The following is a 16217-nucleotide window of genomic DNA, read 5'->3' as shown; positions in this document are numbered from 1 at the left end:
AAACAGGAAAGAAAAAATCGGTAATTCGAGACCTTTCACCTACTAACCGATAGCTATCCGTTAGCTTGTCCCCCAGTGCTGTCCTCTCCATAAGCTGGAAGACCCTTCCTGACCTTCACATCACCTTGTCGGTGAATGCCCTCTCAAATACTCTTCAACAGGTGAAACACTAAAGACAAGAGAGGGATCCTGCATGAAAACTCTCTATTTGGTCAATTACGTTATAAATACTTACTGTAAACAAACACTGTCTTTCGTGATGAAGAATGCTTGTGATAGATCCAATGCACATTTTTTTGTTTTTTCCACAAGCGTTATGACAATTGCATTATTCATTTCCTCTACAGATGCATTGCTGGTGTAGCAGAGGACGCTGACCATCTTAAGAAGCTGAAATGGCTTACTCACAGATCCGCGTAAACATTCTACCCCGCCTTCGTTCTCTGTTTGATAAAACGCTGCAGGTAAAAGTGGAGGGACTCCCTCCTCACAAATCAGTTGAACTGCGGTCCAAAGTCGTCGATGACAGAGGGATGACTTTCAAGGCTTCTGCCGTGTACAAAGCAGATGAAACTGGCCAGGTGGATGTCTGCCGTTCACCTTCTCTGAGAGGAAGTTACACCGGAGTGCAGCCCATGGGTTTATTTTGGGCCATGGCTCCAGAGACTCCACACAGTAAATTCCTGAAGAAGAACGTTCTCATTCCAACACGGGTGGAGATAGAAGCGCTGAGCGCAGAGACCGGAGAAATCTTGGCCTCTGAAATCAATGAAAGAGAATATATGACAGAGGGGATGAAGAGAATACCTGTGCGAGAAGGATCGATAAGAGGGGTCCTGTTTGTACCACCAGGTTGGTTGTGAACTGTGAGAATGGAGTGATGTTTTCATTCTGTTTAACTTTCCCTCTCTCTTTATTTTTGCTGTTTTCTCACAGGAGATGGTCCATTTCCAGGTATAATAGATCTGTACACATTTGGTGGACGTCTGTGTGAGCCTAGAGCCAGCCTCCTAGCCAGTAAAGGCTATGCTGTTCTGGCTTTGCCCTATTTTGGCTACCAGGATTTACCCAAAAACCCTCAGACCTTGCACTTGGAGTACTTTGAAGAGGCTGTCACATACTTGAGGACACGTCCAGAGGTCAGTTTTGAATAGTAAAACCGTAAATGTATGAAGCACGTTTCTGTTTTGTACATTTTATTTGTATTCTGTTTTTCAGAGGCCACATTTTGTGATATAGGACATAATCGCTGCTTTAAACACGACTTACACTTTCTTCACAGGTTTGCGGTCCTGGAATTGGCATCATATCCATGTCTCACAGCGGCGGCTTGGCTTTGGCGATGTCGTCTTTCCTCCCTGGGATTTCAGCAACAGTCTGTATTAATTGTTGCATTGGAAATACTGTGATTCCCTTACATTACAAAGACATTGTTATCCCCGCACTTAGCCCTGTGTTGGAGAATATTAAATTTGTAGAGCCTGGGCTCATAGACATACGTGATGCCCTCCCAGACACCTCCTTGGAAGAGAACAGGGCATCTTTGCCTCCAATTGAACGCGCCAGTTGCCACTTCCTGTTTGCAGTTGCTGAAGACGACCACAACTGGAATAGTCTGGTTTCTGCCCAACAGGCCGCCGCCACCTTGAAAAAACATGGGAAACAGTCTTTCCAGGTTGTGACGTACCCGAAATCTGGTCACTTTTTGGAAGTCCCTCACATGCCTCACTGTCCGTCTGGGTTTCACGGAGCAGTAGGGAGTAACGTGCTGTTTGGGGGGGAGCCAGAAGCTCACTGTGAGGCCCAGGTGGACCTGTGGGAGAGAGTCCAGGAGTTCTTCAGGAGGCACTTGTACAACAAGAGCGCCCTTTAGCAAACGGCGTCGCCGAGTCGAGCGCCTCAGACATCCGAGAAAGACTGTTCTTAGCAATACTTAGCCTTGCCTTTAGTTTCTAATGAATTAGCCATAACATTGGCACTAAATTACACTGTGTGAGTATCGTCTAACGGCTTGTACAATGACTGACTGACTGATGGAGTTCAATGTAATGAAGCTGTCATCAATGAGAATAATTAGAACTAAAATATTACGTTGCATTACGAAGTTTTTATGTCGTTCAGTAAAAGTTAATGTGTCAAATGTGTCATAATCTGATTTGAGTGATTTATCAAAAGAGACAAGAATTTATGGTACTTAATAAACAGTTGAGTAAACGCGTTGTTTATGTATCAATTTTCATTTGTTTATTGGAATCAGTCTGATGTATTCAGTGGCTGACAAAATGACATCAAGCTTTCTGAAAGTGTAGATTTCAGTCCTTTTTCAGTTGGTAACAAGTGAAAGCTTGCAGATAATGTTAATGCATATTAACCTTTTAACACAGGAAAGTCACAGCAGTCTGAAACAACAGAATCATTTTTTTTTACATTTCCTCAATAATGGTGGAAAGTCAGAAAATAGCACATAATTGTACTTCTTAATGCTTTTTGCCAATGCTGCCATCCAGGGACCCATTCGTCGTCCTGCATGCATGTATCGTGACATAAATAACTGTGTACATGTTGGTAAATAATTAGTAATTAATCAAATAAATCCTTTAATTGATTTTGTATCATATTTATACGTGGACATTTAGCGCTCAATTTTACAATATATGGACCATTTAATTCTACAGGTGGAATCAGTTGGAATCATTCAATTTTTTGAATTTCGGGGTATCATTAAAAAAAATTCAATCGTTGCATTTCAATACATAAAGACTAGAAAACAAATATTTTGATTTACATCACGTAAAGAAAAGTGGATAATTAAACAGGCAAACACCGGAGGCAGCTGATTAAAAAATGGAACACCCCTGCCTCCCGCATGAGAATGGTTGCACCCACTTTGTTTACATTCTTTCATTTCCGTGTTCTGTTTGGACTAAGAGCATTACCTCTTCGTACGTCAACGGGAAAGATATTACGGACGTTTTCAGATATTTTGCGAACTAGTAGTTGCCGAATTACTCTGCGATTAGTTTGTTTAAAATAAAAAACAGGAAAATCTTCAATGTTAACCATTGGTAACTTACCGGTAGTTAGCGTTAGCATCATTTACAAGACACAATGTCACAACTGATGCTACACTCTGGTTCAAAGACCGACAGAAATATGAGACAACACGAGTTAGTGGTCAAATAAAGTGATTTATTGCCAAAGTAGTAATTAACACATTTATGCTAACATTAATTATATTAAAGCTAACATCTGGTGACGTTGTCGTCAAGTTCCGGTTAGCTCCGCAAACCGGTTCCGTTTAATGAGCGTCGTTGTTGCGAAATGTTTAGCATAATGCGAGAAAGAGTGAATTTAGTTATAATCAGTGACGTTTTTTTTTTTTTTTAACAATTACATCTATTTCTAGAATGGCAACTGTTCACGTTTAGCTCTCGGATTTTTAAATATGAACTACCTAAGAGCTGCCAGCCTAACTCTCTGACTCCAGAGCTTTAATTATCTGCACGAACATTGCTGCATTAAGAATCTGTGTGCTATTCAGACTGTTCTGATGATTCATTCCCCTGACAGACGCGTTTGACCACAGAGCTGTTCGAAACTAAAAGGCTCGAGGAAAGCGATCAGCATCGCTGTTTCCATCTTGAAGGGCTGAAATGGCTTGCGTGAAAATTCTTCCCAGCAACGACTGTCAGTTTGATGAAACGCTGCAGGTAAAAGTGGAGGGACTCCCTCCTCACAAATCGGTTGAACTGCGGTCCAAAGTCGTCGATGACAGAGGGATGACTTTCAAGGCTTCTGCCGTGTACAAAGCAGATGAAACTGGCCAGGTGGATGTCTGCCGTTCACCTTCTCTGAGAGGAAGTTACACCGGAGTGCAGCCCATGGGTTTATTTTGGGCCATGGCTCCAGAGACTCCACACAGGAAATTCCTGAAGAAGAACGTTCTCATTCCAACACGGGTGGAGATAGAAGCGCTGAGCGCAGAGACCGGAGAAATCTTGGCCTCTGAAATCAATGAAAGAGGATATATGACAGAGGGGATGAAGAGAATACCTGTGCGAGAAGGATTGATAAGAGGGGTCCTGTTTGTACCGCCAGGTTGGCTGTGAACTGTGAGAGTGGAGTGATGTTTTCATTCTGTTTAACTTTCCGTCTCTCTTTATTTTTGCTGTTTTCTCCCAGGAAACGGTCCATTTCCAGGAATATTAGATCTGTACACATTGGGTGGAGCTCTGTGTGAGCCCAGAGCCAGCCTCCTAGCCAGTAAAGGCTATGCTGTTCTGGCATTGGCCTATTATGGCTACCAGGATTTACCCAAAAACCCTCAGACCTTGCACTTGGAGTACTTTGAAGAGGCTGTCACGTACTTGAGGACACGTCCAGAGGTCAGTTTTAGATATCTACTACTGCTAATGTACCTTCGTCTTGTCCCGTCAGGGGTCGCCACAGCAAACCGACGTTCTCCACTCCACCCTGTCCTTTGCATCGTAAGAGCTGCTTTAGACACGACGTACACTCAATGACTTCCTTCACAGGTTTGCGGTCCTGGAATTGGCATCATATCCATCTCTCACAGCGGCAGCTTGGCTTTGGCGATGTCGTCTTTCCTCCCTGGGATTTCAGCAACAGTCTGTATTAATAGCAGCATTGGAAATGGCTTCTTTCCCTTGCATTACAAAGACATTGTTATTCCCCCGCTTACCCTTGTGATGAAGAATATTAAAATCACAGCGTCTGGCCTGCTAAATATGCAGGCTATTTTACCAGACGACATCTTGGAAAAGAGCATGGCGTCTGTGCCTCCGATTGAACGCGCCAGTTGCCACTTCCTGTTTGCAGTTGGTGAAGATGACCTCACCATGAAAAGTCTGGTTTTTGCCCAACAGGCCGCCGCCACCTTGAAAAAACACGGGAAACAGTCTTTCCAGGTTGTGACGTACCCGAAATCTGGTCACTTTTTGGAAGTCCCTCACATGCCTCACTGTCCGTCTGGGTTTCACGGAGCAGTAGGGAGTAACGTGCTGTTTGGGGGGGAGCCAGAAGCTCACTGTGAGGCCCAGGTGGACCTGTGGGAGAGAGTCCAGGAGTTCTTCAGGAGGCACTTGTACAACAAGAGCGCCCTTTAGCAAACGACGTCGCCGAATCGAGCGCCTCAGACATCCGAGAAAGACCTTCCTCAGAGACACGCAAATGATCAAAAGGCCACATTACAAATAAGTAAATCCGTAACTGATAATGATCTAAATGAGCTAACGTTTTCCTGTGGATAATAAAATGATTGCCTGATCAGCTGTTTTCCTGTGCGTGGAAATGTTCCAATAAATGCTGAAAGAGAGTCTCATCTTTTTGTTTCGCTCTGTCATTGTGTCGCCTCGTCCATCAATCCGATTGCATTGAGCGCAGCACCGGTTATCAGTCTCTCAAGATAAATGTCATGTATAACTATCAAATGTTGGCATGGAGACGGCTCAATCGTTTTGAATTTGACTTCATCACGTCTACACACAGGAAGCACATAAACAATGAATTGAGTTAAGGGGGCCTGGCTGTGCCCAATTGGAGCTTCAGTGCTATGAACGCCCCTGCATTGCCATATTAGACCGTCTTTAAATTAAACATCTGGAGGAAAAACCCGTTGGGGTTAATTATTTACTTCTGATCAATATATATATATATATATATATTCTTACCTCCTAATTGCCATTAATAATATCCATCGGGGTTTCTTGGCGCTGTGAGAGGAGGAGGAGGAGTAGCCTTCCTCCTCCAGTCCAGTCCACTAATAAGCAGCTCCTGTCAGCAACAGTCCGACAGACGCAGCCGCTCCGCGCACCGGGAGCTGATGCGCCGTTTTCCCGCAGCCAGACGGTCGCGTCCGACCCGCGTCTCTGCGGCTTTGATTTCATCCGCATTGTGGCGTCGCGGAGCGCGTTCGCGTCGTTTTCCATGTGTCGCTGTGTATGAATATTATTATTATTATTGCACCATGTTGTTTTTTTATTTGACACTCATCTGTCCACCGTCCCGCCAGCCTTCCTAAAACAACAACACCGGTCTGAATCCACAATGGCAGCGACGGTCGGGGACGGCGCACCGAATTTCACGGCAGCCCAACTCAGACTGGATGTTCTGAACGCTTCGAGCCCGCCGACCCGGTGGGACAGCGGGGGACCCGCCCGGGGGACCGGCCTGGAGGAGCAGGCGTACCGGGACTTCACCACCACCGTTCAGGTTCTCATCCTTTTAACTTCTCTTTTCGGTAAGTCGTAATCCCGCCCCCCCCCCAAAAAAATAAATAGATGTAATTCAATTAAATAAATACTAATGAAATTAATAATCAAGAAGAATTATTAAATTGTTATGAAGAAAAAAAAAAGGATATGACATCTTGTTTATCCCCATAGTAGGTTCCTCTGACCCAGAACCTACTATGGGAACAACATCTGTGACATTTGGGTTAAAAGCTGCTGCAGATTGATTCACTCACCCTGAAGCCCCGCCTCTTTCCTTTCCAGGAAACGCCACCGTGTTGTGGTGCACCCGCTGCACGAACGTCTTTAAATCCGTCACCAACCGCTTCGTCCAGAACCTGGCGTGCTCGGGGATCTGCGCCGGCCTCGTCTGCGTCCCGTTCGACGTCGCCCTCGGCGCCAGCCCTCGCTGCTGCTGGTGGCTTCGCGCCCTGGTGCTCTGCAAGGCCATCAAGTTCCTGCACAAACTCTTCTGCTCGGTCACCGTGCTCAGCTTCGGCGCCATCGCGCTCGACAGGTAAATATTGATTATGGAGGCTGTGTTTTTTTGCCGCCGTTTATCTGTCTGTCTGTTCGCAGGATAACTCAAAAAGGTACTGACAGATCTAGATGATATTTTCAGGCAATGTTGGGAATGTTGCGAGGAAGACCTGTTACAATTCTGGTGATGATCCAGAGTGGATTCTGGATTCTGGATAACTTTGAAATTGATCACCACAGGTGTGTCAAATTGATTTACAAGCTTGGCGGAGGTTTCCGCTCTCCGAGAGCGCTTCTAGTTGATGCTAGCTTAAAATAAAAATTCACCTCTTGCAAAACAGGTGAAAACCAAAACAGCCCTTTGCGTGGGAGAATGATGTTTTCACTGTTGGCTCATTGGAACGCCGCAGTAAGAAGCACTTTGAAGTCAAAGAGGCAACTCCTCCCACTCCACCGTGTGGGATCTGAGACACCATCTCAGAGAGGTGGACGATCTGAATCTCTAATCAGTTCGTCGATAGGCTGCAGGGTCAATCGGAGTGAGAGGTGTAAACGTGTAAACGTACACAACAAACAACTGGAGCGGAGCAGGAAGTCCCTGAACCAAACGTCTCGCGCCTCATCCACGGCTTTTTAAGAGTATAAATGCGAACCCATGCTTAAGTAAGAAGTACGGAGCCGACCTTTGATTTACAGCGAGTTGTAAAATGGAGGCAACAAGAAGATGTGTTGACTTTGTCAGATCGATGCCAATAAATACATTTTCCATCTCGTCAGGGTCACGTTGCGCAGCGTTAAAGTTAAAAAGCAGGAACCGCCTCCAGCATGAGCACGCCGGGTGAAGTACGGCAAACCTGCAGCTTCGCTTTCATCTTTTCGCGATGAGCTCGGTCAGGTTTTTGCCGCCACGACTCATCCTCGCTCTCGCTGCTAGCAAAGCTTGCACGGGCTCCATAGCAACCAATACGGTTATGATGCGCGTGTGATGATAGGAAGCGATTAATTATTCACTGTCGTGGAGGGCGATTGAGGCTGCGTTAATAAACGTGCAAGCGCGAGACTGCAGCAGATACGGGCTTCCTGCGCCCGCCTGCTGCGGTGAAGAGGCGTGCTGCTGGGGATATAAAGTAGACACGCTGTGATGCAGAAAGGACGAGACGGAGTCCATGGCATTCATCAAAAACTATTTTACAAGCAGGATAAATGGAGGGGAACTCCTTTCATCTCCAGCTTTTCCCTTCCTTCCCCGTTTACTGCACTTTACAAGATTGTAGGTTGCAGTTGTTGATGGGCTTCATTTCAGAGGCTAAACCAGTCAACAAATCAAACATACCCCCCCCCCCCCCCCCAATCTGGTTTCTCCAAAATGGGGGGAAAAAAAGTAAACCAGAAGCACCGCTTTCATTTTATATAGCAAGCTCCCGAGGAGGTGTCTTGCAGATGTAGTTTTTTTTTCTTGCAACATGCCCAACATCTGTTTATGTCTTGATGGCAAGTTACCTGCCCTGCAATGACCTGGCGACGTGTCCAGGGTGCGCCGTGCCTCTCACTCGTAGACTGCCGGGAGCTTTCCCGCCCAGCGTGACGGGGTTCAGTTTTCAGCAGCGCACTCTGGTAGCTAGCACAGGTGTCGCTAATTAGCACAATCGATGAACTTCCTGTTGCGTCGTCGCAGCGTGACGGAGAGCCGGACCCTGAAGCTGCTAAATGAAGCTCAGAGATGTTTTTTTTTTGTGCTTTCGTGGACAGATACTGCTCCGTGCTTTACCCGCTCGAGAGGAAGATCTCGGAGGCGAGGTCACGAGACCTGGTCGTCTACATCTGGGTCCACGCCGCGGTGGCGAGCCTCCCCGTGCTCGCCGTGACCAACGTGACGGACGTCTACGTCGCGGCGTCCTGCTCGGACGACCACGCCCGCTCCCCGGGCCACGTGGCGTACGTGCTGATCTACAACGTCACCACGGTGGTGCTCCCCCTCGCGCTGGTCTTCCTCCTCATGCTGCTGATCCGCAGGGCGCTCAGCGCGAGCCAGAAGAAGAAGGTGATCATCGCGGCGCTGCGGACTCCCCAGAGCAGCATCTCCATCCCCTACGTGTCCCAGAGAGAGGCCGAGCTTCACGCCACTCTGCTGGCTGCGGTGTTGGCGTTCTCGGCCTGCAGCGCCCCCTACGGCGCGATGGTCGTCTATCGCACCATTTTGGCGGAGACTAAAGAACTGCCGAGTTCGCTGTATCTGACGGCCCTCTGGCTGCCCAAGGTGTCTCTGCTCACCAATCCGCTCATGTTTCTGACTGTCAACCGCTCGGCCCGACACAGCCTGCTGGACCTGCTGGCCCGGATCCACAGGCGGTGCAGCCGCCGCAACGTGGTCGGCGCCGGGGGGGGTCTGGCCTCCTTAGGGGCAGAGGGTCCCCGGGAACCGGTGCAGGCGACCGGGCGCTCCGGGAGCCAGCTCCTGGAGATGTTTAACATCGGCCAGCAGCAGATATTCAGGCCCTCTGAGGAAGAAGTAGAGGAGCGCGAGACCCCGTCGCAAACATCGGGCGGCGTCCCCGGACCTAAAGAGGAATACAGGAACGGGTCGGGGGGGGGAAGCCTCGGAGAGGAAGCGGTCACCAGGAAGGAGCCTCTGCAGGGGACGGGCGGAGGGCTGGTCATCACCAGGGACGGCCCCGCTTCGATCGCAGCATCCCGGCTCGCTCAGGTCCACGCCTGTGCTTACGCCTCTTCATCTCAGGTGGCGCCCGCTACCCCTACAGAAGCCGAGGACGCCACGCGGTTCGGGTTTGGGCCCTTCGAACTTCCGCCTCAGTGGTTACCAGAGACAAGGAGCAGCAAGAAGAGGCTCCTCCCGCCGCTCGGCAACACACCCGAGGAGCTGATCCAGACTACAGCGCCCAGGCCGAGGCCAGAACGCAGGATCAGCAGGAACAACAAGGTCAGCGCCATTCCCACTGTGGACTCCCGAGTGACTCCTGAGTGACTCCTGATTCGCAGCCTCGGCAGGATATTGACATTTCGAGTTAAAGCGTTGCAGCGACTCTAACCACCGCCGCCCAATGATGGCGACATGAAGAGAACGTTTTGCACTTCCTGTAAATAAGACTTTGTTTTTTTTGCCAAGTCGTACTTCGAGTATTTTTTTTGACTTTTGCTCGTCTCTTTTCTCAAGTCTCGATGTTTTGCACTGTGAACGCGTCTGGATTTGCTTAAGAGTACTGACAGAACAGTTATTATGCAAATGACTGTTTACAAAAAATGTGGAAGTGTCCGAGTGTAACTGTGCATTTAGAATAAAACATCTACTGCACCAGAGAACGTTGCCGACGTGCTTTTGAGTCGGACGTTCTTGTTTTAGTCCCCTTGAATCAATGTCATTGATTTCTCCAAAGGCCTCCCGGAAGTCACTTAAACGACTGTCAAATAAACAAGTTTTTATATCATCAGAAGCTCTGTGAGTTTTTTCCTAATGTAAATGTTTCATCCGGCAGCTGGAAACGACACTTGGTGCTAAAAAAAAAAAAAAAAGTAAATGCGATGGGCAACGTGTTTATTTTCAAACGGCTACTTTTGTAATAAATGCATTGATAGCGGCAAGAAATCAGAAGCTGATAGTAGAGCTATAGTCGATGGATCTTGCAGAACTAAGTGGGGAACCAGCCTTACAAAGCTGCTGATGATGTCACGAGAAACAAGCGGATGTCTTTGCATGCACCAATCAGAATGCAGCAGCAGAGTACAGTTGTTAAACCCCGCCCCGGTGCCAAATATTTAAACTGATGCTCTGATCCTTTTTTCTTATTCTTTAAGGAAAGTAGAATTTGAATGGAAACAACATTTTCAACAAGTTGTTTTTATTATTTAGTTTAAATCAACAAGAAATATGTGCTGTGAAGGAAATGAAAGAACATATTCACCTTGGGCTCCATTTTTAATCCTATAAATCCTGTACAGGAGGCAGGCTTTCATTGAGTGATTTTTCCAGAGGAAGAAATAGTTGCATGTTTCAAGGACTTAATGGTCAGTGAATGTCTGGTTAACAACAGATCAGAGGCTTAACGCCCACATAAAAAGCTCCAGTGTCCTCTATCTGCAGCAAAACTGCCTTCAGCTGCACGTCAATGATAAAAACTCACTTTGTCTCAAGCCTTTTGTAAACACTCTAAACTATTTTCATAAAAAAAAAGAAAAAAAATCAGATTTGAGTTATAGAGATATTAGGAGCAGCCACCTGGACGGTATAAATACGCTAAAGCAGTTTAATCCAGCGTAAGAAGGAGCACATGAGGAGCATTTCATAAACACAAGCAGGAGAACAATGTCCCCGCTTGTTATCAGCTGAGCGGCGTCATAACGTGAGCGGGAATTGTCGTCAGCGGTGTAAATCCGGTGTCGTTATCCTTGTTGGTTTGGGTCAGGGTGATGGCGGCCTGTAGAAAGATGGCGTCCGCGTCGACTCAGCGCCCAAGAGGAACCGGAACTCGCAGAGATGTCGGTCCGTTCCAATCCCGTTTCTCCTCGAGCGCTTTTGAAAATCCCTCCGTGGCTCAATTCAGCTTCGACAAAGGCTTCTGCCTTGTGAACACCCTGATCACTGATTGGGTGTCCAAAACAACAACAAAAAGGATTAGTGTGTGTGTAGTTGTGTCTACGCACACCATCGCCGGTGGCGTCCGGTCATCTTGACTTCTGTAGAGACCCTGAGCCTGAAGTCAAGAACCTTCTGTTCAGCGCTAACTCCAATGTCCGCTCCTCTCCGAACAAACAAACAAAGCAACACAACAAAAACAAAAACAAAGGCTTCAAGCTGGAGGTGAAAACGGAGGTTTTTCCCGAACCTCCCATTCCGATCTATTAATAACAACCGGCACTTGGACTCCCAGCTCTTCCTAGAACCGTTACGCAAGAGGCCGAACCACTACAGCAGTAAACAGCACCTTGCACATCAACGTGTGTGTAGGTAACAGCTTTTGTCATCATTACAAAGGGCCTCCATTTGCCATGACGTCTCGTCCTTATCGTGGGTTTGAAGCTGCTCTGCTGGATTAAAGCAGCTCCGTCGTGCATCATCAGTCCCTTCGTGATGCGTCTGTTTAGATCGCCTTCGCTGCTGTGCAAAATTCTGTTGCACATCTGAGTTTGTCTCGCGAAAGCTTTTGATGCAAGACGCACAAAAGTAACGTGCTGCACTCGCTACCGTCAAGGATTCTACTCTGCTCCTTCGTTCTGACGTGAAATCCCATTCGTGACAGAACCAAGGTGACTAAATTGAAATCAAACGCACCCTTTGCCACCCCTGATCTACCTAATAGTATACTTTAAAAAAAACAAAGAGCGCTGCTTCATTTCAAACAGCACGGGAGCGTCGGGAAAGTGGCCAAGGAGGCCTGCAGAGCAGCAGAGTGAAGATGAGCAATTTCTTGTGGTGATGATTGGAAACCAGTACATATCCCCATGACAACCTGTCCCCCCCCAATCAGATGGTGAGAGGTGGACCCGACCGCTCCTTTAGCAATGCTGTCAGGTCACGCAGATAAAGGACAGGATGCTTACTTTCTTCTTCCCGGGGGGGAGGGTTAACAACTTCCACTTTTGTCTTCTTCTTCTTCTTCTTCTTTAACATCTGTACTTCGTGTCTGTCGATTTTCATGTGCAACAGTCCAAAAAAACTAAACAAATGCCGTTAAATGTTCAGGGAATCGCAGGTTAAATGTCACAGCTCAGCTTCACGGCTTTCCCTGAAGGATGTTGAAGCAGCAGAGCGTCGTTCCCGTCAAGGAATGATGAACGGCAAACATGTCAGGACCGTCAAACTGTGGAGGTTCGGCGGGTCTCCAGCCTGCTTCAGGTGATGAAGCCGGAAACTAAATTTGGCTTCAATTTGCTTTAAATTCAGTAAAAACAAAACAAAGATGAAAACCTCACCTGAACAGCAGCTGCTCTCGCCTGTGGGCAAAAACCAAATATTGACAACACTTTGGCCAGCAGGGGGCAGTAGAGCCCCATGGAAAACATCTATTCATCAATTTGATCCTTTCCCTCTGTAAAGGGAGTAAAGCGTTCATCGCGTTGAAATAAATGATTATCAACCACTGACATAAATAAACATCTGATTTACTTGGGCCAGATAAAACCGGTAAAATTCCCAGGTCATGGCACCGTGACAGGCATGACTCCGTGATGAGAGGCTGTCCGATCCCTTCAGGTTCTTTCTCCCATCCCAAACAATGGAAGACACATCACAGCTTTCACACATCTGGCACGTCTCACATTTTCACGGCAGCAGCCGTCAAACCCTTCAGGGGGATTGAAAACAGGCACACATGTGGGAACGTGGGTCACGGCGTCATATGTGACAACAGGGTCGTGTCACGGAACACAGAGATTAAAGCATCAATTCCTGTTAAAAGCTGCAAAGTGAAAAAAAGAAAAAGAAACTATACCAGAGTGCATACAGTACATCCGCCGAGACCAGCTCTAATTCTGTCAGGCCTTACCCAAAACCAGGCCCACACCGGAACCGTGATGCAAGAGTCACAATTAAATCTAAAGGAAGCTGCCAATTTTGCAGCTTTGAAAAAAATATATATATATGAAGATAGCAATACTTCTTTTAGATGCATAATGCATTTTAGACTGTTCCTGTTCAGTTCGCCATGGCTTAACTAATCCAGGCATAAATGAAGAAAGATTAAGAAAAGAAGAGATGCAAGGCAAGTAAACTGAAAAACAGAGATTTATTTAGGTGTTCCTAAGAAACAGGTGTAATCCCAATCAGACCCTCGAGGGTCCATCGTCCTCGATGGTGACAGTAGCCATCGGGTCCACGGCAGGAAAGTTACGGAGTTAAATTTGTTTATTTTCATGCAATCAAACCAAAAAATGATTTGCAAACAAAAATGGATTTGCAATTAAAAACTTTACCTGCAAACAAGATCATTATTATCTATCAACATAATTATCTTTGTCTTTTGTCCAACCCATGAGTTGCATCAGTGACACCACTGCCATTTATGCTGACTCGTTTTCTCCTGTTTCGTTTGGATTATAAATTGTCATTTTGTTATTTTTTGTTTCCTTCCAGGGCTCAGACAAGGCTGGTTGAGTAGGTTCTTTTTTTTGTTTGTTCCTTTGACCTTGGTTCACCCTGAAGGAGAAGCTTCACGTCGGTTTGGATGCGTGTGTGCGATTTTTGTTGTCGCTTTTTTCGAGCGCTCGGTCAGCGATAAGACTTGCTTGTTTGTCAGCCGCCATCCTCTGCCTCGTTTCTTTACGTGCAACACGGGGGGGGGGGGGGGGGGGCGGTTTGAAGTGCGGGGGAGCAGGAAACATCACTGACAATCTGGCAGTGGAGGCGTGGCATGAACAGAGACTAAATAGAGTGCAGGTTGATGGGAGACGAGTTGCAGGTGCTGCAGGAACACAGATGAGCTGATTGGCAGGAGCGCCGGGAGGCGAAGGCAGGGAGAGTTTAGTGGGGGTAATGACACCTGCCTGGCCTCAAGGTGTGACACCGGCGACTTGAAAAAAGGACAAGAAGAAAAAAACACACAATCCAACAGGGACGTATAAAACTCAAAACCAACGTGAAGCTTCTCCTTCAGGGTGAACCAAGGTCAAAGTAACAAACAAAAGAACCTACCCAACCAGCCGTGTCTGAGCCCTGGAAGGAGACAAAAAGGAACAAAATGACAATTTCTAATCCAGATTAACGCTAATAAAAGACTCAGGAGAAAACGAGTCATTTTAAATAGCAGTGACACCCCCCTACTGCTTTTTAGTGTATACACAAACAGTGGTTCACTAAGGTACTAACACCCCCACCCATCAAACCAATACTTGGTGTCACACTCAATAAGAAACACTCACACAAGCTAATGACACAATCAAAGTCGTATAACAAACTAAATCACTCGTGAACGAGGACAGAGTGCGGAGGACGCAAGGCATGTCCAATTGAGGAGGATGGTTTCGTAAGGTGGCGGCTCGTTGACGTCTCAGCTGGATTCATGGCAGCTGTCGTCAGAAGGCTGGGGGGGCTCCGCCTCCAATTCCGAGACTGCTTCCCTTTTTGACTCGGCTACTTCTTCCCTCGACAGACCCCATATAACCACCTCAGGCCCACAGGTCAGACTATCTCAATAGTCTCTGCTAGACTATCTCATAGAAAGAACATGGATGGATGAACACATTTACATATTACCAATATGCTTCCTTGTTCTTGTTGTTATTCTTCTTCGACTTCTTCTTCTTCTTCTTCTTCTTCTTCTTCTTATTGTACATTTTCCTCGTATCTTCTGTGAGGAAAATGTCAAGTTTCTCAGTTATTTTTTTCAATTCTTCTAACACACCGCGACACGTTGTTCTTAGCTCCTCGAGCTCATTTGTCCTTTCATGTTCTGAATCATCTGATTCCTGGTCCCCCTCTTCGTATGTTTGTTCACAGGAATAATCAATTTCCAGATTAGAGGTTAACTCAGATTCCAGGATCAGTCTGCCGCTCATCTTTTAATGCGGTTGTTACAGAAAGGAAGACGATTTTTACAAATATATATATAGATCAAAGCGGATTTTAGCAGGTGCTTTGATGAAAGACATCAATGCTGCGTAGCTTTGATGAGACATCAAAGAACAGATAGCAAAATGACAGAATACACTGTGCAGTGTGTGCACACGACAAGTGTCACCACTTGATACAGAAAATGTGTCATTATAAAAAAAAGAATTTTATAAACCAGCTTCTGTGTATTTAAATTTGATATAAAATTGAATGTGAAATGTCTAAATTGTAAAAGCAAATGCTGATACAGAATAAATTTATTTTTAAATATAAATTAGACATCCATATTCTGTGGATAAAGTGCATTAATTTCGTCTTGAAGGATTTATCGCTAGTTTAATCTTTGTTTTTGCCTGTAGCCCTGGTGACTTGTAACTCTCCTTGCCGTAGAACAAACATTTAGTAACACTTAAATTCAGCGAGTAGTTTATGATCAAGACGCTGCATTTTGTGCCCCTTTTTATTCCAGGTTGTGATTTCAGTGCTGAATTAATACGTCCCCATTTAAACGTTGTGGTTTCCTGGTTTCACATTTGTTACACTCCTCTTTACTGGGAACAAGTAATAGTATTACTTTTAGGTTACTAGTTACTTTCCCAACACTGCTGGCGATACAGCCGAGGGGTAACCCCACCTCTTTCCCATAGCAAACTGGGATAGGAAAAGCGACTTGCAGTTGCTTCGTATTGTTAATCCCACTGGTTAATCCCACTGGTTAATCCCAGTTTGTTGTGTGGGTACCACGGCACAAATGACCCGAGGCAAAAAATGAGCATTCATCACCGTGCCGACGGCAAAAGTGGAGAATTTTTAAAACGATGAATCACCACTTGTCACCGGCCAGCATGTCAGCGCGATTGGTTTCCGATCAATAGAACCTTGTTTTGACGTTTGTGCGGTTTAGGAGAATTTTCCACGCAGCAGTT

At 46.3% G+C, this 16217-nt stretch overlaps 3 protein-coding genes across 3 annotated transcripts; all 3 read left to right on the top strand.

The window, feature by feature from the left end:
* Positions 1–2205, top strand: LOC137909464 (acyl-coenzyme A thioesterase 2, mitochondrial-like). The gene is made up of 4 exons (XM_068753925.1): positions 1–131; positions 348–852; positions 937–1139; positions 1283–2205. Exons 2-4 carry the CDS (start codon positions 396–398, stop codon positions 1871–1873), a joined length of 1251 nt encoding a protein of 416 aa, XP_068610026.1. The 5' UTR covers positions 1–131; positions 348–395; the 3' UTR covers positions 1874–2205.
* A 1140-nt stretch (positions 2206–3345) lies between these two features.
* On the top strand, positions 3346–5332 carry LOC137909346 (acyl-coenzyme A thioesterase 2, mitochondrial-like). The gene is made up of 3 exons (XM_068753797.1): positions 3346–4098; positions 4183–4385; positions 4536–5332. The coding sequence occupies exons 1-3, from the start codon at positions 3654–3656 to the stop codon at positions 5124–5126; spliced, it is 1239 nt and encodes a 412-aa protein (XP_068609898.1). The 5' UTR covers positions 3346–3653; the 3' UTR covers positions 5127–5332.
* A 614-nt stretch (positions 5333–5946) lies between these two features.
* Positions 5947–9714, top strand: gpr176 (G protein-coupled receptor 176). Its single transcript, XM_068754096.1, has 4 exons — positions 5947–5950; positions 6032–6259; positions 6516–6768; positions 8481–9714. Exons 1-4 carry the CDS (start codon positions 5947–5949, stop codon positions 9712–9714), a joined length of 1719 nt encoding a protein of 572 aa, XP_068610197.1.
* Positions 9715–16217: the final 6503 nt, after the last annotated feature.

This window comes from Brachionichthys hirsutus, chromosome 20, assembly GCF_040956055.1.
Source record: "Brachionichthys hirsutus isolate HB-005 chromosome 20, CSIRO-AGI_Bhir_v1, whole genome shotgun sequence".
NCBI classification, from domain to species: domain Eukaryota; kingdom Metazoa; phylum Chordata; class Actinopteri; order Lophiiformes; family Brachionichthyidae; genus Brachionichthys; species Brachionichthys hirsutus.
This window is presented reverse-complemented; position numbering and strand designations above follow the sequence as displayed.